This window comes from Hippichthys cyanospilos, chromosome 9 (assembly GCF_059441005.1).
Source record: "Hippichthys cyanospilos isolate Australia breed blue-spotted pipefish chromosome 9, RoL_Hcya_1.0, whole genome shotgun sequence".
NCBI classification, from domain to species: domain Eukaryota; kingdom Metazoa; phylum Chordata; class Actinopteri; order Syngnathiformes; family Syngnathidae; genus Hippichthys; species Hippichthys cyanospilos.
Window position 1 is genome coordinate 18,626,825 of NC_142377.1, and position 21,871 is coordinate 18,648,695.

Here is a 21,871-nt window from a genome sequence, read left to right on the forward strand (position 1 = left end):
AAAACATACAACTTGCAGAACAGAATTATGGCATGAACAATCACTTGGCAATGTGTTACATTACATACAGCCAGGGAGAAGGTTGCTGTGAAAAATCAGTGCTCTTAAACATCAATAAGTCAACAAATTCAAGCTATTAAAAAATGCTGTGTAAACATTGTATCGATTATCAAATTATGAATGGTTAATTGTATAATTGATTGACACAATTGATTATTCGTTGCACTCATGAAAGGTTTTATGTACTTGCAACATCTTGGGCTTGGCTACTTGTACGGAATTTGTCTTATTACATTCTTCGGTAGGCCGTTAAAGAAATTGTGTCATAGCCAAGTTGCACCATTTCCCCTGCCTACTCCATGGCCCAATTTCCCCGGCAAATTCCCTTGTTTCCCAGCTCGTTCCCGGTCCTCACTACGTCATATTTGACACGGCTTCTGAAAATAGCCTCCCTTCCATTCGATTGCCTCTCCTCAACTCCTGCCACCAACCCCGCCTCTTTCCATTTGTCATCCTTGGCAGCCGTAACGTCTCCTTCGTCCTACCTGATACCGCATGTCCTTTTTCTTGCATGTTCACTTCAAGATGTTGCCTTTACTCATGAACTCAGTCACTTCCTCCTGCTGTCATGTTTTTTTTGCAGTCAGTGCTTCTCTTTATTCAAGCTCTGGCTCTTGATAAAACCCTACCTGAGCTGCTTTAAACTAATAAAGATTGAAGTGAGTGCATACAAAGCACAATATTGATCTGTTATTGTGTCCCTTGTGAGATGTGAGTGCATGCCAATTGCATGTCAATTCTCTTTCCGGTCCAATTTGATTTCCTATTACTTAATAAGTCATTATTAGATGTATGAATTGAGCCGAATGTTGTTAGTTTAAATTTTTAAATACAAACAGTAATGGTACTTAATGGTAATGGTACTTTTTTAAGCGCTTTGAATAATGTCAGTAAAATTGATTGGTCCAGTCTGTGTCTGGCAAAATTCCCTTCTCACCATGTCGAAAGCTACTGTTCACATATTAATGAGTTAAGGGTCAGGTTGGTTATAAAAAATGTTAATGTAGGCCAAGAGTTTGGTTTTTACAACAAAGAAAATATGAGCAAGGTCTCACTGTAAGCATTAAACACATATCTTCCTTTTATAGCAGTGCTTCCCCATTATATTTTGCAAAGCCCCCCCCCCCCCCGGCAAGAGAAAACCTTTTGCGCCCCCTCACTTGCTGCACCGAATATAAATTAAGATTATTATCTATTAATATTGCATATGTTTACCTAAAACTGTATCACTTTTAACATCCTACAAATGACTCCCCTTCCAACAACTATTAACTTTTTACAGTGTTTATACAGGTTACAGGTTAGTTTAAAACTGAAAAAAATAACCAAGTGCATCAAAATGCATGGAAAAAAAAAAAAGGTTTGCCAATCGTTATTTTATTCCAATTACACTTCACATGCCAAAAACAAACTTTTTTTTAGCTCAACGTTGATGTATATCTTAAACCTTTTAGTTGACGCAAAATCAAACTCATGTTTTTGCCTAATTGCTGCATATACCGTATATACCGCATATTTTCCGAATAACCCCTTATTCTCATTGTCTTAGTGGAGGAAAAACGTACAATACAGTAAATGGGTTTGAACCACCCACACTTTGTCAGAAACAAATGTTTAGATTGGAAATGCATTTGTTTCCTTTTCACAAATTGAATTCACCCATACAACATTCTTTTAATGCATTGATTTTCAGCTATGTGCTACCTTGTTTACTTTAGGATGCTGACAAGAATATCATCAAGTTCCTGAAGGAGATGGGTCGCCTTGTTAACTCCAGTTCTTTCAAACATAGCTACCCGTTCTGTTGGAGGTGAGACATGAACAGCTCGCTTACTATGCCAATATCTTCTCATGACTATTGACCACTGATAACAGGAATAACAGGTCATGTTAAACACTGTCATATTTAGTGGCAACAAACCGTATGCCCTCCTGTGAATTCGTAGTACAGTTTCTCAGTCAGGGGTATCCAAAAGTACCAAAGGTTCAATAAAGGTTTGCGGTCTCGGCACAGAATCAATTCAAAGCCGTTGTGCACGCACAGTCGTAACCTTTCAAGGTCCCACGTTAGCACAACTTCAATTCATTAACTTCTCTCTGAGCAGCGGTTGGGTTAATTAAGCCCGTCATATTGAACAATGTCAGGCTCACAAAGATTAAATTGTTTGTACATTAACCCTTCGCCATTTGAGTTGTGGAATGTATTTCATTATTGTGTTTAATTGTAAAAACATGAATGCATGAAAAATTTAACCTAATGGCCTTTACCAGGCTATTGTCCATTTCCCGTGTGTGTTATTAATTTGCTTGTACTGGCTTCATTTATCTGTAGGTCAGACACCCCCCTGATTTACAAAGCTGTGCCCAGTTGGTTTGTCCGTGTGGAGCATATGGTGCAGAAGCTTTTGGACAACAATGGGCAGTGTTACTGGTAAGAATTTTTTTTGAATTGGTATGTAGCCATTCCTCTGATAATTGAACGGTCAAGCTAAAGCACATGCATGCACACTTAGATGCCATCCAATAATTTCTCAGTTAATGCCTAATGAAAATTAAAACAACTTCTCTTAAGACATAAAGTCTATAAAGTCTACCCTGCTCTTGATTACACATGGCCCCATGCGTGCGCTATGTACAGTATGCATCCTATAATTAATGCAATAGCTCTGTTCGCTCATTACGCATGCTTGGGCCCATGTGTGCACAAAAGACTTTGCCATACGATTCATGCAATGCTCATTTTTCCATGTAATTATTCAGAATAAGCACGACTAGAAAATGTTGTCTAATATACCATCATATAGTTAAGCATTTCTCAAATGGGAGTATGAGTACTCAATGGTCAGGTAAAGGCACTTCCGGGGCACATTTAAGTGGGTTCTGCAAGTGTCAGAAAATCAAATGTAATGTTTTTTTAGTGCTGTGAAAGGTACAGTACAGTGTTTTCAGATTAAGAGCAAACTAATCAGAACATTAAGCTATATTTACATTTTATAGTGCATCCCTTACAAACTGTTGCATGCCTTTATTTTGTTGTTTTATATGAATATGCATCGTTGTTAGTGATGCAATTTCCGGCAGACAAACCCGAAAGAAAACAGGTAATGTTACACTATTTATTTTCTGCATATACTGAGTAAACTATGTGTAGAGATACCACTACTAATGTACCTCAAAAGTTTAGTAAAACAGACCAGATTGTTCCTTCCAGAAATGCTTCGCGCTTGTTAGAGGTTACTTGGCTAAAAAAATAAATGAATGAATGAATAAAAAAATAAATATTTTATTTCAAATAACAGACACTTCTCGTCACTCAGTCCTAGCGTGGAATCTGATACAATCAAACAGCCTTGATACACGATTTTGTTCAAATTAAGGAACTTTGCTTAAAGCTTAACCACCGTTCTTCTACATGTGATTATATACAGTAAGGGTGTTTTGGCAAGAACTACCCGACGCTCGGGCTCTAGTCGCTTGAGGTGCATGAAGAATTATATGTGGGTCAGGGGGTGTGGGCAGAATGAACACAGTGACAGCACAGACTGAGGCTGGCCCTTTAAGAACAATTGAAATTAGATGTAGGAAGAGGAAGAGGGAGGGGGAGTGGTAGCGGTAGTGCTCAGTGCTGCTGCATGACTTGAGAAATAGTGAGCCGCTCTCATTACTCACTGAAGCACTCTGCTATGTATTGAAAAATAAAAAAATAAATTTGCGCCCAAAAGAGCTTCCTCCATACTACAGTACGATTAGGAGATCAATGGGCATCCTACTTCACGGGGGTTTTCAGGTCCCCATTAACAGTGAAAAATGAGGGAACACTGTCCTGTATTTAATCATATTGCCATTTGCCAATAATTCATAACTGTCAATTTGTACAATAGACATGAACAGACCAAGTAACCCATTGTTTGGAAAAAAAGTATGGGCACACTTACTTGCACAATGTGCTCTACTTCTCATGATTAATACTGTTGCTACGCCCAGTTATTCATAATATCCGTCATCCACAAAGTAAGAAAAGTTGTTTTAACTCTTTACTGGGAACAGCTTCCGCTTTCGTCCAATAGTCTAAACAGGCAAAATGTCCGAAAGCATTCATAACAGCCATTGCTTAAATTCTAACCTACCCCTAAATTTCTATAACATCCTGAAAATTCTTGCCTGTTAAGGACTTATAAAAAGAAAAACGTGTGTCTAACAAGAGCTGTTTTGGTCTTTTGGTCCTTTTAGACTTTCGGCCGAATATGGCTGCTGTTCCCAGTAAAAGGTTAAAGCAGTTTATAATGAAAATATGACTCAATAAAACATGTTATACTATACATAAAAATAGTAAAAATAACCAATTAATTGTGAATAATCAAAACGTAGAAGGGAAATATACATCTACATGAGTGCTAACCAACCGAGTGGTATTACCCCAGGTGCTCCCAGTGCTCTTTTCTGAGTGAGTGGTAATGGGACTGTCAAACTGAGATGAATGGCTAGCCACTAGGAAGGTGAAGACACACATACATACATACATGCGCAGAAAGGGCGAGACTGACGCACACTACTCTAAAGGATAAATTAATTTCGTGTGGCGTAATAGTGGTACACTTAATTTCAAAGTAACCAACCTTTTTGTCATGCATTTTATATGAACTGACAGTGCCGGAACACTCTTAATGTGCTCTGCAAGCTAGCTGGCCATTATTTATATTTTTATGTAATACATTTTTGAGCTTTTTTGCACCCTAAAATCCTTATATACCCTATATATCCTACGTGTATATATATATATATATATATATATATATATATATATATATATATATATATATATATATATATATATATAGATAGATGTGTGTGTGTATGTAATTAAAGTAGTTTTGAGATTTATTTGGTGTTTGGATGTATTGGTAAAAGAAAGTTTGGCAAATGAAATGATTACAAAACTGTGTTATGTTGAAAAGGTGTAAAATATGAATTGCCGTAAACAGTTAGCCATGTTGATAATGCAATTTCCATAATGATGGATTTAGCTGACACGCTTTAGGCCTTCAAACATGCGCTCTTATGCAACTTTCTAATTAAAACTTTCCTCCAGTGCCCGTTAAATAATTGAAAGCACGCTTTTTGATTAGACGCACCACTTCTGCTCCCGTGAAGATTTTTAATTCCGCCAAGATTGTCTGTCAGGGAGCATTGCCGGCTCATCAGCATCCTCATAAAAAGGAAAATCCTCCCCGGATTCGGTGTGCTTTCAGATCACGTTCATGTTCGTTGATCAGAGGCTAAAAAAAAGAAGCCCTTCAGAAAGCAAAGTGCTTGTTATCATATCCCCACAGTCATTTGTTCGGCTTGTCTCGCTTTCTCGCATTGGAGCAGTGGGCAGGCGAGGGCTAAGTATCTATTAGGACCTTCTGAGTAAATCAGCGACCAATCTAACGAGGACTCTGAGGAGTGCTCATCTCTTTGGTGGACGGAGGCTTTGCGACGCGTTTTTCCTACCACTCCTGGACATCATGACAAATAGAAGCAGATCATTCTGTTTGACTTATTTAGTCCACTTTTTCGCTATATCTTTATGCTAAGCCATAGCTGTGAAGAAAACTACAAGGGAAAATACATTCATTATCTGGTTACCCTCTCTGTTTACGCATTATTTTTTTTTTTTTGTGTTAGTAGTACCCTTACATAACGTACCTTAATGTACAAGTTGTGTTTGTGTAGTAACTTTGAAAAATGCGAATTTTACTTCTACTCAAACCTCTGAAGAGCTGCTGCCGTGTTTCCTGCTGGATGTTGGTTTTAGTAATAAATGGAGAAATCTGCATTTAAATTGCTAATACACATGCTATCTATGGTAACCTGAGACCCTGTCTGACTTAGAGCCTCTGAGTCTTCAAAGACAAGTCTGCACATTTTACATGTAGCAAGAGAAAAACGGAGGAGATGAGTCCAGGGACTTGGGTGAGCAGCAGCAAAAGAAAAAAAATCATTAAATTGATATATTGGAGGTCTAAATAGAAATGCCTGCTACAAATGGGAATTGATGAACTCATTGCTTAGTGGGTGGATGCGGAAGACGATTTATCCGCCTTCCTCCCCCTACCTCAACCACATCACCTACACCTCAGCATGCATTCCACAACACAGCATGGCATCATGAGAGTAAACTGTGCATAAAAATAAGACAAATAATTTATTAGGATTTAAAAGAGGCCCATCTCACTTTTATGTTACAGTATACCGGAGCTACTCAAAAATTTCTAAAGGACCATAAAAAGTGTGGTCTGTGAGATGTATTTAATGACTAATATTCAAAACTAAATATTTCATTCAAAACAGCAACACAAATATGAACAAACAAATTAAAGGTGACTTATCGTGGAAGTTCAATTTTTGAAGAGTTTAACCACGTTAAACGTTGAACGACATCATGAAGGAGGTGAAGCAGCCACACTGTGAGAGGTGTGGCTTCAGCAAACAAGACGTTATACTTTTTGGTTGGAAATATCCGTAGCATAAAACTCAATGTTTCCTAAGAAATCGCAGATGTGCCAGATATAATTCATGTGCATATATTTCATTGAGGAAATGTTGCTATCCATACAAAAAAATCATGCTTATCTTTTTTATTCGTGAGCAGCTCATAGGGCATGAATTTCTGACATTGGTGTAATGAGTATTATGGGGAATTAGGTGATAATATTGGAATGTTGAGATCATTTTTATTTTCATTTGCTCAAGCCTCATTTTTGAAAATATGGGTAACCATGACTCATTTTTCTGCAGCTACAGTAGTTATATTTTGTTTGCACTTTTCTTTGCTTGGTAGGACCACACGTTGAACTTTTCGCGAACATTAATTTAAGATGTAACTTGCTGCTTTTGCTATATAGCTAGCGTCTAACTGGTTAGCCGCACTTGCACCCAATCCCAAATATTTAACATTTAACTGTTATCATCATACATTGAACTTTTCTGTTCAGAATTTGTGAACAGATAAAACCATCCACAGTGTTCAAAATGATATGAAACGCAAACAAGCACAACACTCATATCCTCCATTTCTTGCAGGATTCCCGATTTTGTGCGAGAGAAGCGCTTCGGCAACTGGCTGCGGGATGCACGCGACTGGGCCATTTCCAGAAACCGTTACTGGGGCACGCCGATCCCCATGTGGGTCAGCGATGACTATGAAGAGGTCAGAAGAACTCCAAATATGCCGATATGACTCACAAAAATCAACAGGGCGTTTATCATGCTTGATATGCATTGTGGTGTTTACTGTAGGTATTGGGTGAGCACCGTTTCCAATGTGTAGTATGACTACATATTACATGACGTCCACTTTTCTCCAAGCACCATTAGGAAGAGCCTCCATAAACAAAACTCATGCATAATTCACCTCTATGAACAGAAACCCTAATGTGTTCCGTTTTTCATCATACCGGTGAGGGCAAGTTCTCAGGAATACAATGTAAACAGCAAGTAGATTACAAAGCAAAAACGATAATGGAAGGTTGGGGAAAAGCATAAATTACACCTTACAAAAAAAAATAGGATACAAGTACAATCACCTCTTTGTGATGCTAGTTAACATGCATGTTCTAATTTCACAACTATTTATCCCAGAGGCAGTTATGCAAAGGAAATGTATATGTCCCAGGTCGGAGCTGTCAGATTTGTAAAACCACAAAGGATAAAGAGATTACCACTGATGGAGTGAAAAATAGAACTCAAGACTCACGGACAGATTTGGTGTTACTGCTAGCTTAGCTGTGTTTTCACATGGAGTAATTTATTCATTTATTGCAGTGTACAATAATGTAGTTGGGTAACCATTTCTGTCACTCATCTTACTAAGGAGGAATCACACTAAAAAATTAACATGGAAATTTAAACCTGTATTTTCACTTTTTAGCTTTATGATTACAGTCTAAACCAATTGATGGTTTGAAGTCAAGTGAACTTCATGAAGCTTTCACAATTGGGTTGGATTATTATTATTATTATTTTTAGTTTAAATGAAGTGTTGGTCCGAGGGCTGAAAGAGAGATGGCTCATGACCTCTTTGCTGGAAATAGCACTGTGACTGATTCCAGAGCACTCCCTGGCGCCTGTCTAATTCTTCTTACATAGGCAGCGCCAAACTCGCAAACCCAAACACCTTTGTGGTTGCTAGTATGATTTTCACCCCCCAATAGCCTTTCTTATTCTACTATCTCTTCCAGGCCCAGTGTGAATTTTGTGTTTTGAGTCTCATGATGCCTTCAAAGTGTCAGATGGGGATTAGCACAAGCGTCTATCTGGGCCATGTTAGTTACCTACCTTGTGCTGCCAAAACTAGAGCAGAGCCCATAGGCCGACTCTCTGTGGAACACTTTATGAATAGTTTTTCGGAAGGTGTGTTAATTCAGGCTGACTTGCAGGAAAATAATACTGAAATAATAATAATGGAATAATACTACAGTTTGTATCATTTATAATCTTTAGGCACCTTATTTCAAATATACAGTTTGGCCGGGGAGAGAGAAGTCTGGGCTTCATTGCTCAAGCTGCTGCCCCCGCGACCCGACCCCGGAATACAGCGGTAGAAAATGGATGGATGGATATAATGGAAAACATTGAAATTTATCAGGGGTGCCCAAACTGTTCCATTCGACTGTATATTAGCCATGCTATGTAACTTAATTTATGAAGTGATATTCAACTACTAAAGATCTGGACCATTGCAAACCACAGTTATGACATTGTCAAATCAATCATGGTAACACTTTTATCAAATGTGAGCTTTTGTGCCGCCATACTCAAATTTCACTGTGTGTGCGTGTTTGTTGATCAGGTGGTGTGTGTTGGCTCAATTGCTGAATTGGAGGAACTTACTGGAGCCAAAGTAACTGACCTGCATCGGGAGAGGTGAGTCGTCAAGCAGAAAGTCCCACCCACATTGGTATAGGACTGCATGCTGTAATCAAAAGTCTTTGAACTGTCTGAAAAGTGAGCTTGCTTGTAATTTCACGCCTTTTTGCACTCGCGCTCTCTCCAGCATCGACCATCTGACCATCCCCTCACGGTGTGGCAAGGGTGTCCTCCGGAGGATCACCGAGGTGTTCGACTGCTGGTTTGAGAGTGGAAGCATGCCCTACGCCCAGGTGCACTATCCCTTTGAAAACAGGAAGGAGTTTGAGGACACATTCCCAGCGGATTTCATCGCTGAGGGCATTGACCAGACTAGGGGGTGGTAAGTGGATGGGTGGGAGATTTGGTTGGAAGTTGGGGACTGCTTAGCTTTGAATGCAGACCACTCTCATTGGAGTCAGAGGAAAGCATAATTTGATAACCATAGCAAATAAGGCAGATCATGAATTTCCTTTTCTCATACAATATTTACTAGGCATGTCCAAATCAGATGTATTGGCCCCGTTTTGAGGATCTGCTGATACAGAGTCCCAATCCGATACCTTGGCAGTGTGTTGAGAAAAAAAACAAAAGTGCATTCAAAATGTTATTTTTATTTATTTATTTTTGAGGAAAACTACCTTAACACTGTCAACCAGCTCAGGGTGTAACTTCTCTTTAAAATCTATTATTTGTATCTCACTTCAGGTTCTACACTCTACTAGTGCTCTCCACAGCCCTGTTTGGTAAACCACCCTTCAAGAACGTCATCGTGAATGGCTTGGTGCTTGCTAGGTTAGTCTTCAGTCTTGTGAAAGATACCCCCCCCCCCCCCCCCATTTTCCTTCACTTCCCTGTTTACCTACTTCTGCTTAAGATCATGGCGCTATTTGCGCTGTGACATTCAGTCCCTTAGAGGTGCTTATCAGTTGGGTTTCTCCTCTTCCTACTCTTCTGCCCTGAGCCCTAAATGCAGCCCCTTGCTCACAGGCCTGCTGACCTGGAAGGGCTCTGCTAATTTGAATACCAAGAGCGCGTTACTTAGATGCATTTTTATGCATGCTTGCGTGTGTATGTGTGTGCACATTAATGCCTTTGCCCGTCTTCCCCTTGCAGCGATGGACAGAAGATGAGCAAGCGCAAGAAGAACTACCCAGATCCGGGCCTCATAGTACAGAGCTATGGCGCCGATGCCCTCAGGTCAGCTCTTGCACTTGAATGTGAGCAAGTGTGATTGTGCGTTTCTGAAGCATGAATAGTTGTTGGCCATTGGCAGAATGTGTGTGCGTGCCTGTGTGTTAACACACTACCTTATGTAATTAGTGTGCATGGTTTTGAAAGATTCACAAGCTACCCAGAACCGTCACAGTCCTACATACTGTACACACACACACGAAAACAGTACATGCATACTCATGTGCACATTCCTCCTATGCCCTGAGCAGTCGAAGCACCGTGGCCATATGGCCTAATAAATAAAGCACCACACAGTTGCACCATATGTTCATTATACACAGGAAGAGCAGTGAGTTGCAGAGAAGAATACAACTGTTTCTCTCAAAAATAGAATAGATCTTTATTAGTCCTTGTTAAAATGTAGGGGTGAGCCCCTACATTGTGACTACGCTGAAATACTACTTGTTCGTTTGATCGCCTTTAAAAAGGGTAATCAAGACTACGCCCACTTTCTATTGCAATTTTGATCAGAGTTTTATTTTCTTAAGTTAAAAAAATGCAGAAGTTACAGGGCTGGGCCTTTCTCACTGAGCAGAGTAGTAGAAAGGGCAATGCATCTCTACACTAGCCCATATTATCACATCATGTCACGTCATCTAGGGGGAGTGGTCCTGACGGTCCTCTCCCAAATGTTCTCGTGAGGCGGACTGGAAGGCAAGGACAAATTCCCCGCCAGATTCCTCGTCTTGCAGAGTTGGCTTGCCAAGGTCAAGACAGTTCACAGCCTTGGGTCATTCTCCGTGTTCTGCAAACACTTACCAAAAAAACACAGCAACTTCTCTATTGATATACGGAGCTGAACAAACAAAGCCTTTTGAAAATATAGCAATACCCAATTCAACATCCCTCGCTGCTATCGTTCCAGTTTTATTGCAGCTATTTAGGCAGTTGCAGCACATACACAACGACAATAAAACATCTGAAGTGTGCGGCTAGAATTGATTAATATTTATAGATGTAGATGTGAACTGCAAAACATACATGCTTGAATACTTTGGTCAAGAGCAAGAAGCTTTACATGTCAAGACAGCTATTCATACAATCATAAATCGTCTATATAGCATCCATCAAAGAGAAGCCAAACTGCCAAGATCTGAATACATCAACTGTTTTGGCTTGTCTAACGTGTGCTTGTTTTTCCAAAATGAAAGCTGATATACTGTATGGATGCCCTGCAAGCATTTGCTCATTAAATATCTATGAGGTTTCAGAATGGTATTTAGCTTTAAGTCTCAAGTCTTAATACCACAAATTTGTCTATGATGTTTGACACGTTTGACGGCTAAAATTCCTAGTGCCTATTTACACTTGAAATATTAATCTTTCAACGGTTGGGCCTCGAAGTCACGGATGTGTGAAGCAAATAACTGATTTGTAGCTTGCAATACTTAAAAGGTATACTGTAACGTTCTAATTTCAAGATTTTGCATTGCATATTCATTTGCTTCTGCGGTTGAGTAAGCTGTTTTTCCCATGTCTTGTGAATTTGTTTGAATTATTATTTACTTTATTTATTTATTTTAGGTTATTAGTATTTGTTAGTATCAAGCCTTGAAGCCTTGTTTATACTGCTTATTCAAAAAAGGGCAATAAATAGACATGTTGATGAATAAAATTATGACTAGTCGTGATTAATCATCGTGATTTCAATATTGACCAAAATAATTGTGATTTTTATTTTGGCAATAATCATGCAGCCCTACTGTATATATAACAGCAACTACAATAAGCATTGACCATGTCATCATTTTTAAGGTGGTATTGACGTGGCATGTTCACCAGATGTGAGGAACAACCAAATGTGTGTGTAATAATTTAAAACAATAGGAAAAAGGTATTAATCTTTTTTTTTTTTTGTGGTCTGACTCGCTACAGACTGTACCTCATCAACTCCCCTGTGGTGCGAGCGGAAAACCTGCGTTTCAAAGAGGAGGGTGTTCGAGATGTGTTGAAGGATGTCTTCCTGCCGTGGTACAATGCCTATCGGTTCCTGGTGCAGAATGTGCAAAGGTTACAGATGGTACGTGCGCGTAATGAACATCACAAAATGTCACTTCTCTCCAAACACTCCCACAAGTCATCCTTTAAAGCCTCGGCTCACAGTTTTTTAACAACCCAAACACAATTGATGGTGTAACAATCTCAGCCTAATAAATTCATTACTCATTGGTACAGAACAGTGTTTACCTTTGATTAGGAGAATAAATTGATGTTGCATTAAGAGCAGTAATTAGTCCCTTTCGTGTTGTTTATCTGGAAATTATACATTTGGGTGACAGAGACATTTCATATTGTATCTGAAAAAATGCCCCCCCCCCGAGGAATAAAAATGCATTGCTAATCTGCGTACACTTTATCCTGAGCATCCAATTAGGTATTGAACCATAACCAGTAAATTTTACACCTAAACTAATTCCATCACATTATATTTTTCTGACCCATGAGTAATAATTTTTAATTTGTGCCGATGCTTGTACATGATTGCAACTAGGAGGAAGGTGTTGAATTCCTGTATAATGAGAACACTGCAAAGCAGAGTGGCAACATCATGGACAAATGGATTCAGTCCTTCACGCAGTCTCTCATCCAGTTCTTCAAGGCCGAAATGGATGGTGAGTAGACAGATACTGATGCTTGTTACATGTCCAGTGGCTCTGGACTATATGATAACTTACGTGCTGGTTTGTACTCTTTGAGTGTGAAAGTGCTAAAGGCTGTCTGTTATGCAGCGTACCGCCTGTACACCGTGGTGCCTCGTCTGGTCAAATTTGTGGACATGCTCACCAACTGGTATGTTCGTACCAACAGACGGCGTCTAAAGGTGAGTAGATCATTGTTGTATCTTACCAGTAGTATGCCAATTTGCATGATATTTTGAGAAATTTCAATTACTTTTCAACTGATTATTACATACTATATTAGACATTTAGAACAAGTAGTCAAGAACATACATAAACACTTGGATAATGCTTTCATTTTTTTGTTGACAATTTTGTCTACTGTACTGGTAGAGTTGAACTGCTGTGTGTTTGGGCACTTCTGTCTTATTCAGTGCTCCATGGGTGAATTGTATTGACGTGTGAACTTTGTAGGGCGAGAGTGGTACAGAGGACTGTCTGTGGGCGCTGGAAACCCTCTTCAGTGTTCTGTTCTCCATGTGCAGGCTGATGGTGAGTCATAACAGCTTGTGTAAAAGCGTGACTAGATAAGAGTAAGAGAAAAATATCTTTTGTTAAGGGTGTTTTGTGTGACACACTAATCATATGAGGATGGAAAATGCACGTGCTTGATGTGTTTTCAACGCTATGGATAATAACACGTGAGCAATCAGAACTAGCCTAATCTAGATCAATACAGATCATTTGTGAGCTTTACAAATTCATCAGCATGCTTCAAGTGTGCTGCTGGCACAACTCTGTCTGAACCTTTGCTCATAGAATTTCTGGAATAAAAAAAACGTGTTGGATTTTCTCCTCTCTTCAAAAAAAAAATATTTAAAGCTGCTTTTGACTTTTGGACCTCTGCGTTGGGAAATGCAAATGAACCACAGTTGCACAGCATCAAATAATCTTTCTCTCATTTTTACTAAAATTGCTCTTCGTTTCTCCTCCTTTGCCCCCAGGCTCCCTTCACACCCTTCATCACAGAGATGATGTACCAAAACCTGCGTAACCTCCTCGACCTTGCCTCTCTGGAAGAGAAAGACACTGGCAGCATCCATTATCTCATGCTACCCCAAGTCAGGTGTGGGAAAATCTCTTCATTAAACAAAAAGAAGTTGAGTGTGCAGTTTTCAATTAAACAAAAAACTGCAATGGTAGCTTGTCTGTCCTCCAGATATTTCATCAACATACTGTACCAGTTAAAACTTTAACATTTGCAAGCTGAGCCATTAGGCAGTGCAAATTCGGCTCACGGGCCGTATGTTTGGCACCCCGTTTTTAAATAAACCAAAAATGTACTAGGTACTACTCAAACTAGTATTTCTACTTCTAATATGATAAGTTTAGTATTATTACTACCATTGGAAAGTAAAATATCTTGTGTAATGCATCATATAATTTTCACTTTCCATTGAACTACTCATCCCACCCTGCAGCAGTCAAATGAGACCCCTTAAAACTCACTGCCAACCACTTTTAGTGCTTTGTGTCGCCTCTGGTCTTCATTATCCTGAGATGGGCCCATATACGCCCACATCACCCTTCATCTGGAAGAGAGTCTTTCTGTCAAATGTACTTTGATGAAACGCATACCTCAGAGACATAGTTTAAAATGAACAGATCGAGCGATCGTCTGAGTCAATTGGTTATTTATCGACTCAAACTGTGAAGCCACATCGCTCAAATGGCGGATGCACTAAACTCATTCGCGTCTGCCTTTTTTTTTTTTCGCAGGGAAAATGTGATTGACAAGCGCATCGAGAACGCCGTCTCCCAGATGCAGTCAGTGATCGAGCTAGGGCGGGTCATCCGTGACAGAAAGACACTGCCGGTGAAGGTAAAACATCCATTTTGTCCCGTGCAGCGCCAACATTCGCGTGTATGACTACTGCACTATGAACATTTGATTGACTGCAATGACTGTCATGTGCCTCAGTATCCACTGAAAGAGGTGGTCGTCATTCACCAGGATCCAGATGCTCTGAAAGACATCCAGTCGCTTCAGAAATACATCCTGGAAGTAAGTCAATTCATACATCACGTGAGTGATCAATGAGTAATGATGAATCCCAATAAAACACATGAACAATCTCTTACAATGCTCAACACATTAGCAACATTTGTGGGAAGAATTTGATTAAGGCCAAAACTTTTCAGGAAAATATTTATTATACATGCAAACCTTTAAGAAAGTCCAAAATATTCCGAAGATTCTTAGGAAATTCACAAAATTACTTGGTAGCCCATAATATTAGGAAGCCCCATAGTATTCAGAAGGTAGGCATGAAATTCATCCTTATTGCGTAGGTCAAATTACTGTTTGCCTTTGTCAGATTCTCTGCTGCTGGGCACAAAGAGTGCCAAAGCTTCGACTTTCTCACATCTCAGTGCTTAAGCAGCTGAGAAGACTTCTTTAACAAATGGCCTGAACTTTACAACGAATGAGAACAATCGGCACACGTCGCTGCGGTGCATGACCTCCCATCTTTTCAGCTCTCTACTGGCAACGGTATTAAATGAAATCCACATATAAAGAATCCATTCAAACCCATAGCTCCATCATTCAGTCGAAAGTAGCATATCAGCAAGTCATCTGTGTGAAATGTCTGTCTCAGCCACTTTGCAGCACGATCAAGAGGAGCGCCCTGGTATCAAGGGAGTGTGACCAATATCTGCCTAATAACATATGACTATGTCACGTATTTCCCCCTTTTAGACGAGGGAGAATCGAACGTATAGAATTGGCAGAGAAAGGCTGCCAGACTCACTGGGGACCTAGAAATGGGCTAACTCAGTGACTGCCTGATTTCACGGTGCACTCGCTCTGTGACAGGATGATTCTCCAGCGTGAACTTCTTGATTTGTTTTTTAGACTGTCTCCCAGAGCGATTAAGTTTGAAATTGCTGGCTTGCATAATGCTTGTTTATTCAGTCTAGAGTTCGGCTTTTTAGGTTTGCCACACAATAAGCGACACGTCGGAATGCCATTGAGCATCTTGCAAAGTGCGGGGTTCAGCAAGTATTCTTTTTTTTTGTGGTTTGACATTTGAACGACAAGTGACTGGGGTTATAACGTCACCAATGTAACAGTGTACGTAATCTTGTTTTCCAATAATAACACAAGGTTGCAGTCAGTTATTTGTGCAAGGTTCATCAGCCAACCGTGCTTGTATGAGTTGCTCGACCCATTAATCAGCCACGCGGCACCAAGCGACTTCTCCATCGTTTGATTTTTTTTCTCACTCTCTTCCAGGAGCTCAACGTACGCCATCTGACCATTTCGACAGACAAAGACAAGTACGGCATCCGTCTGCGGGCCGAGCCTGACCACATGGTGCTGGGCAAGAGGCTGAAGGGGGCGTTCAAAGCCATCACGGCTGCCATCAAGGAGCTTAGCAGTGAACAGCTTGAGGCCTTCCAGAAGAAAGGTAAGGCCCTTTAAGATGGTAATTAAGTTAATGGTAAAATAGACTGTGATGAGGGTCATTTCTCTTGAATTTCTCTTAAATCAGAAAATGATTTGACAATGAATCAGTTTCCATCTCAAGGTTTGAAAGCCATATCTGAACCACCAAAGCCATGCCACGACAAAGTAGCCTAAAGCAGCACAAGGTATTTTGTCTCTCCAATTAGACGAATAGGAAGGCGCATAGCTCCGAGGTCTCATGGGAAAGATGCTGCCGAGGTCATCCGGACTGTGGGAACTTAACTTTGCCAATCACTTTGAAGTCTAGTTCGGTTTGGCGGGGGGCTTGGCTGATGGAATGAGGAGAGGCAGATGATGAAAAGTGTGGCTTCGAGTGACAAGTTAACTGATCGCAATGCATTTGAGTGAGGAAAATACACTCAATATTTCAACAAGACTTACAGGAATTTTGTATGTGTCTTATAAATGGCTGATTAATTTTTGCATCGTTTGCTTGTGTGTGGCAGTTCCAGTGAAAAGACCTCAAATAAGGAAACACACTTTTCAGTCAGGAGCAGACAGGAGTGGTGTGGTGTATGCCTTTGAAGGTTACATCAGAAAAATCAAAGTGATGCAGGGGAGGCTAAAAGAGCAAAAGTGAACCGCCACATTGCCTAACAAGAACTACGGAGGTTTTTATGTAGCAACATAAGATTGGTCGAAAATATTTTACACGTTATGGAACATGTGCTGAATACTTTTAATGGGGAAATCAAAGTAAAAAATATTTTTTACATTATTGTGTGGAGCGGTGCCATTTTGCCACTTGCAAAATGCCATTTCCCGCTGACCGAACATGGCATCAGTTTCTCAAGAAACGACCAGTCGTTGCTCAGTCACATACGTCACATAACCAAACTCGGAAAACTGGTCAGACACCAAATAATGAGTAGTTTTAAGCAACAAAATGGCAGCTGTCTGAGGTGGATCACAACGGGTGTATTTTCCTACTAAATTCATATTTCACATATGCAATATGAATCAAAAGGCTGTTTCTACTAATTGGGCACATAGAACTGTCTACTTAACCTTTAAGGCAGTGGATACCTACATTTTTATAACCGCAGACCGGTCAATGGTTGACAGTTTTACCGCAGACCAAGATGTGTTAGTGGGTGAACATTCCTTCAAAATAATACACAGATACAACACAGAGCTAAAATGCACATAGAATTTGAACACGCCATTAATGCTATGGTATTAAAGGGAGCCCTTAGGTTGGTTTTCTGCAACAAGCCGGACCCATTTAGGAGAAATGGGAGACAATGACACCGAAGCCGCCGTCATTCGCAGTCTCCTGGTTTGGCGAGAAAGTCGCCCTCTTACTCCATATCGTGATGATTTCAAGTGTGGCTCCTTCAAAGGAGCCTTTTAAAAGCTTTTTCTTTGAAGTTGTAGACTCTTCTCTTCGCTTGGTCTTTTGCCCTTCCCAAATACATTTTCAAAAGACGTCTGACTCATTTTCCTTTACTGTGTGGGTAAAATTTGAGCTTTTAAGTGACCGAAACGAATGGAAGAGAATCCTGTCAGTTTTCAAAATAAGAGTTTTGTTTTGTTTTTTTCAAAATGGATGGAAATATCTTTCAGGCTTAGATAATACATAAAACAGAAATACATTTTTTTTCGGGTGTGGCCCGGTGGTTGGGGACGGCATAAAATTGATAGAAAATACCATTGTATGTTTGTCTGGGTGTGAGATAATGGCAGTGGGGCCTTTCAAACATTAGTGTCAATAGTTTAAGTTTGAACCATAATATCAGTTGCATATTGTTAGCATTTTGGTTCTCAGCTAGCATATTTCTCACCCTCGCTTTTGAAATATTTGACTGAGATCACTTGGTCGGCTCTGCTTTTGTTCTTTTTCTTTAACTTTGATGCTGCCATTTTGATGTGGGTACCTAAGAGGTAGATTGCAAGTAAAAGTAGGAAATTGAAGAGAGAGAGAGATGAAGGATTAGACAGGAAGAGGAGTGACTTCCTCCACTCCTCTTGCCTCGGGGCTTCCAGGAGTGAAGAGGAGGACGTGGTCAAGTTTTTTTTTTTCCGTGAGAACATAGGGCTGGTTAATTGGTGCCCCTGGCAGACTTCAAACCAGAGAAGAGCTGCTTGGCCACATTGTTTGACAACTCGTGTGGATGCAGCCAGGAGACTTGTCTTTTTTCAGGAATTTCTCCAAGGAAACGAAGGCCAATGTAAACCCCAAAGTAGGAGAATATTTCATTCTGAGTGATTGAAAATGTTGTAACTGGAACCCTATTTATGCTATTCAAGCTACTTATGCTAAATAAAAACAGCCAAAAGCGTCCATCTTTTAGGGTGGTATTCTTCCCAGTTTTTGTCAAAACCTTTGGAGAGCCCTCTTTGGTATGCTACTCGGATACTTGTGGCAAGTTTCTATAAAAAAAAAAAAGGAAGGGCGAAAGTAAATTGTATAGCATCCCACCACCACAACCACTCAAGTCTGCAAAACAGAAGTTTTCACATTGAACATCAAGTAGTAAATTGGTCTTCTTTTATTTACCAGGTTCAATTCTAAAGAAAAATGTCTTTTTTTTTATTCTTCCATTTCACACATGAATACACTTTTTAATATTGTAAAGGAAAACTCAAGATGCAGATTTTTGGCAAAATAACAGAGCCTCCTAAGTCAGTTGTATTGTGATTAGGAAGGCAAACAGAAAATGCCGTTCAAATTTGCCATGCCAGCAAAACTAATGACACTGCACTTCAATGAGCATTTAAAGCAGGAATTAGCTATTTCTTCACCACTTATCACTGTACGAGTGATAGTACTGTAGAAAATGAAAATAACATGAAAATGAAAAATCATTCGTCTGATTGCTACACTCTGAGCAAATGTATCCTTTTAAATATTATAAAGTGTGTGTACAGTGTAAAGTGGAGTGATTCAGGACTCGCATGGACAAGACCGTAACAAAAGATTTTTTTTTCAAAGGCTGTGTATGTTCACTTCATTTCAAATTTTATTGGATATCCACACATTCACAAACACTCTGTCGCAATATTAATATTTCTTTCTGTTTTTGTTCGTAAGCCAGAGGATATTTTGACAAGTGAAAAGAATGTAATCACATGCAAAACAGCTGAGAGCTTGTGCTTGGCAAAATCACATCACCTAACAATGGTGTGCTATTGCAGGCTTCATAATTGGCTCTGGAGCGCATTAACTTAGTATTGAGTAAGAATTTCCCAAGCCCAGAAGGGGAACTCATTGCCTTTTGTTGACTGCTCTAATGACTGTCGATCAATTATGCTTTGATTCGCTACTTCATTTACAGTTTAGAGACAATACAAATCCCGTTGGTTAATGATGAGGCTGACGTACATGTCCTGAGCCAGCTGACATGTTTCTGGTGGTTGCATTTCAGGTTCCATCATGGTGGATGGCCACGAGCTTCACGAGGAAGATCTGAGGCTTATGTACACGTTCAATCAGGGCTCTGACTCAGCCGCGCAGTATGAAGCCCACTCGGACTCACAGGTGAGCAGCTATCTTCCTATGTGTCTCTAGTAAACTATGACATGACACCAAGTAATGGTGTGTATAATGTATTGATATAATATATGTATGTATATCCAGTGGACCCCCATGTTACAACGTCCCTGATTTACGTCATGTTCATGTTGTGAAGTGGAACGCTGAGTTTTTTCGTCCCGTCTTGTTGACATTTTCCCGGTTATGCGACCAAAATAACTGTCATGACCCTAGGGGCTTGGCTGTATTTGTGTTGTTTTGCCTCTATCTGCTCGCGTTTTTAGGTAATTGCACTTATTTACTATTGCCGTCTAACTGCTTCCATGCAACGCGCGACTACAATGCTGGTCTGCTATTGGTCTGCTATTGCTATGTAACATAGGTTTGGATTGCCCGTCATGCGACGAATTTGCCTTACGATCCCAATCGCAGAACGGATTGTTGTCGTAATACGGGGCCCATTGTATATATATGAGTTAATGTTTGGTAAACTAAGTCATAAAGAGCCTTGGCAACTAGTCCTGCAATTGGCTTGAAATAGTTTTTGTGATGTGTGAACTAATAAGAGGGTCTCCAGGGTAAGAAACAAATATCTTGATCATTTTTTTTTTTTTTTTTTTTACAGATCATGTTAGTAAATTTATTTGATCCCTTTTGAGAAAAATAACACATTTGCAATGAATAACACAGTTTTTTTTTCCCTCAAAAGCGGAATCCCCTTAATTGGAATAATCAGGAGAGAAAATGGATGAATTCATTAATCTATTACTATGCTCATCTCTGGTATGTGTTGTAAAATTTGCTTTGCGATCCTCTGCTGGATTCCACTCGGTCTTAACAAGCCAATGCTAGACAGATGGCGAAGATTTTGACATATTAGCACATGTTAGTGACACACTCGTCATGTTGCACATCTACTGTACACACTGGAGCTTGCGTTGAGTGGTGAACAAAATGAGAGCTTCGCTGCACTAACAATCTTCTCCATGAGTGCATTGCTGGGAAATCATCTCTCAGCTAAGTGGAGACCAGCTCGTCTGGCTTTCCCACAGGCCATCACTAATCAGTGCTCCGCCGAGCGTACGCACAGCGCACGGCTGCACCTTAATACCAGTTTACCGAGCCGGCGTTTTTCATTCGCTGCCATTCTCGCTCTCTTGCACTGCCTGTCAGTCTCCCATCTGTCTGCCACGCTCTTGGCTGCGTGTCACTTACATGCACCCCCGTTCCCCCACGCTTCTGCAGATATACTGTTCAGTGCAATCATAACATGTAAGATAACAGACCTGACCTGTTTTCATAATGTATTTGTAAAGTTATTATGTTCCATAATAAACATTGTCTTTCTTGTGTCATGTTTTATACTTTTTGGCCAACTGTATTATGTAATTTGGTTATGTTTTGGATTAATGGTGTGACCAAAAAACATGTAATAGTCGTATTTGGTGAATGAACGGTCTTAGGCTTTTCATATGTATCTTGCATGATTAAATTTGGCTTAGTAATATTTGTAAATACCCTCTTTAACGACCTTAATTTCTACAAATGTAATGTAAATAAATAAATCGTCGTGTAAACTGAATGGTAGTTAGTTTTGATCTTGAACGATAATTGCTAGTGTGCTAATTGCGGTTTCTAACCAGCATCGGCAAATTTTGTTATCTAAAAATTGATATGCATAGAAGATAAATGATGAGTAGTTGCAGTAGCAGCCGCTCATTCCAACTCTCATTCAAGCTTGGCTGTGGATAATGTATTGGGCTCTTATCTGTGCTGTAGGTGCTGGTACTGTTAGATGTCTCTCCGGACCAGTCCATGGTGGATGAGGGCGTGGCCAGAGAGGTCATCAACCGCATTCAGAAACTACGCAAGAAGGTGGGGGCACATCTTTTTCTGGACAACCCAATCCCCTGGTGACAAATCAGCAATCTCCCCATTTGCTTTTTACTGAAACATAATAAACACACACAACTTTATGAACACCTGCAAAATGTGAAACCTGCAGACAAAATGTTAGCTGTGCAGCTCAAAGATTTTTGGGCGTCCTGTCGTGATGAACAC

At 40.0% G+C, this 21,871-nt stretch overlaps 1 protein-coding gene across 2 annotated transcripts in view; it reads left to right on the forward strand.

Moving 5' to 3' along the window:
- The window catches only part of iars1 (isoleucyl-tRNA synthetase 1), a 37,764-nt gene that overhangs the window by 10,859 nt on the left and 5,034 nt on the right, over nt 1–21,871 (forward strand). For both annotated transcript variants that reach the window (XM_088423709.1, XM_088423710.1), the window contains exons 12-28: nt 1,779–1,870; nt 2,393–2,491; nt 7,126–7,252; nt 8,894–8,967; nt 9,098–9,292; nt 9,658–9,744; nt 10,066–10,149; nt 12,061–12,205; nt 12,677–12,797; nt 12,915–13,006; nt 13,278–13,355; nt 13,808–13,929; nt 14,583–14,685; nt 14,785–14,868; nt 16,102–16,276; nt 19,704–19,816; nt 21,590–21,685. In XM_088423709.1, coding sequence (XP_088279835.1) covers nt 1,779–1,870; nt 2,393–2,491; nt 7,126–7,252; nt 8,894–8,967; nt 9,098–9,292; nt 9,658–9,744; nt 10,066–10,149; nt 12,061–12,205; nt 12,677–12,797; nt 12,915–13,006; nt 13,278–13,355; nt 13,808–13,929; nt 14,583–14,685; nt 14,785–14,868; nt 16,102–16,276; nt 19,704–19,816; nt 21,590–21,685 — 1,887 coding nt within the window. The remainder of the gene's footprint in view (nt 1–1,778; nt 1,871–2,392; nt 2,492–7,125; nt 7,253–8,893; nt 8,968–9,097; nt 9,293–9,657; nt 9,745–10,065; nt 10,150–12,060; nt 12,206–12,676; nt 12,798–12,914; nt 13,007–13,277; nt 13,356–13,807; nt 13,930–14,582; nt 14,686–14,784; nt 14,869–16,101; nt 16,277–19,703; nt 19,817–21,589; nt 21,686–21,871) is intronic.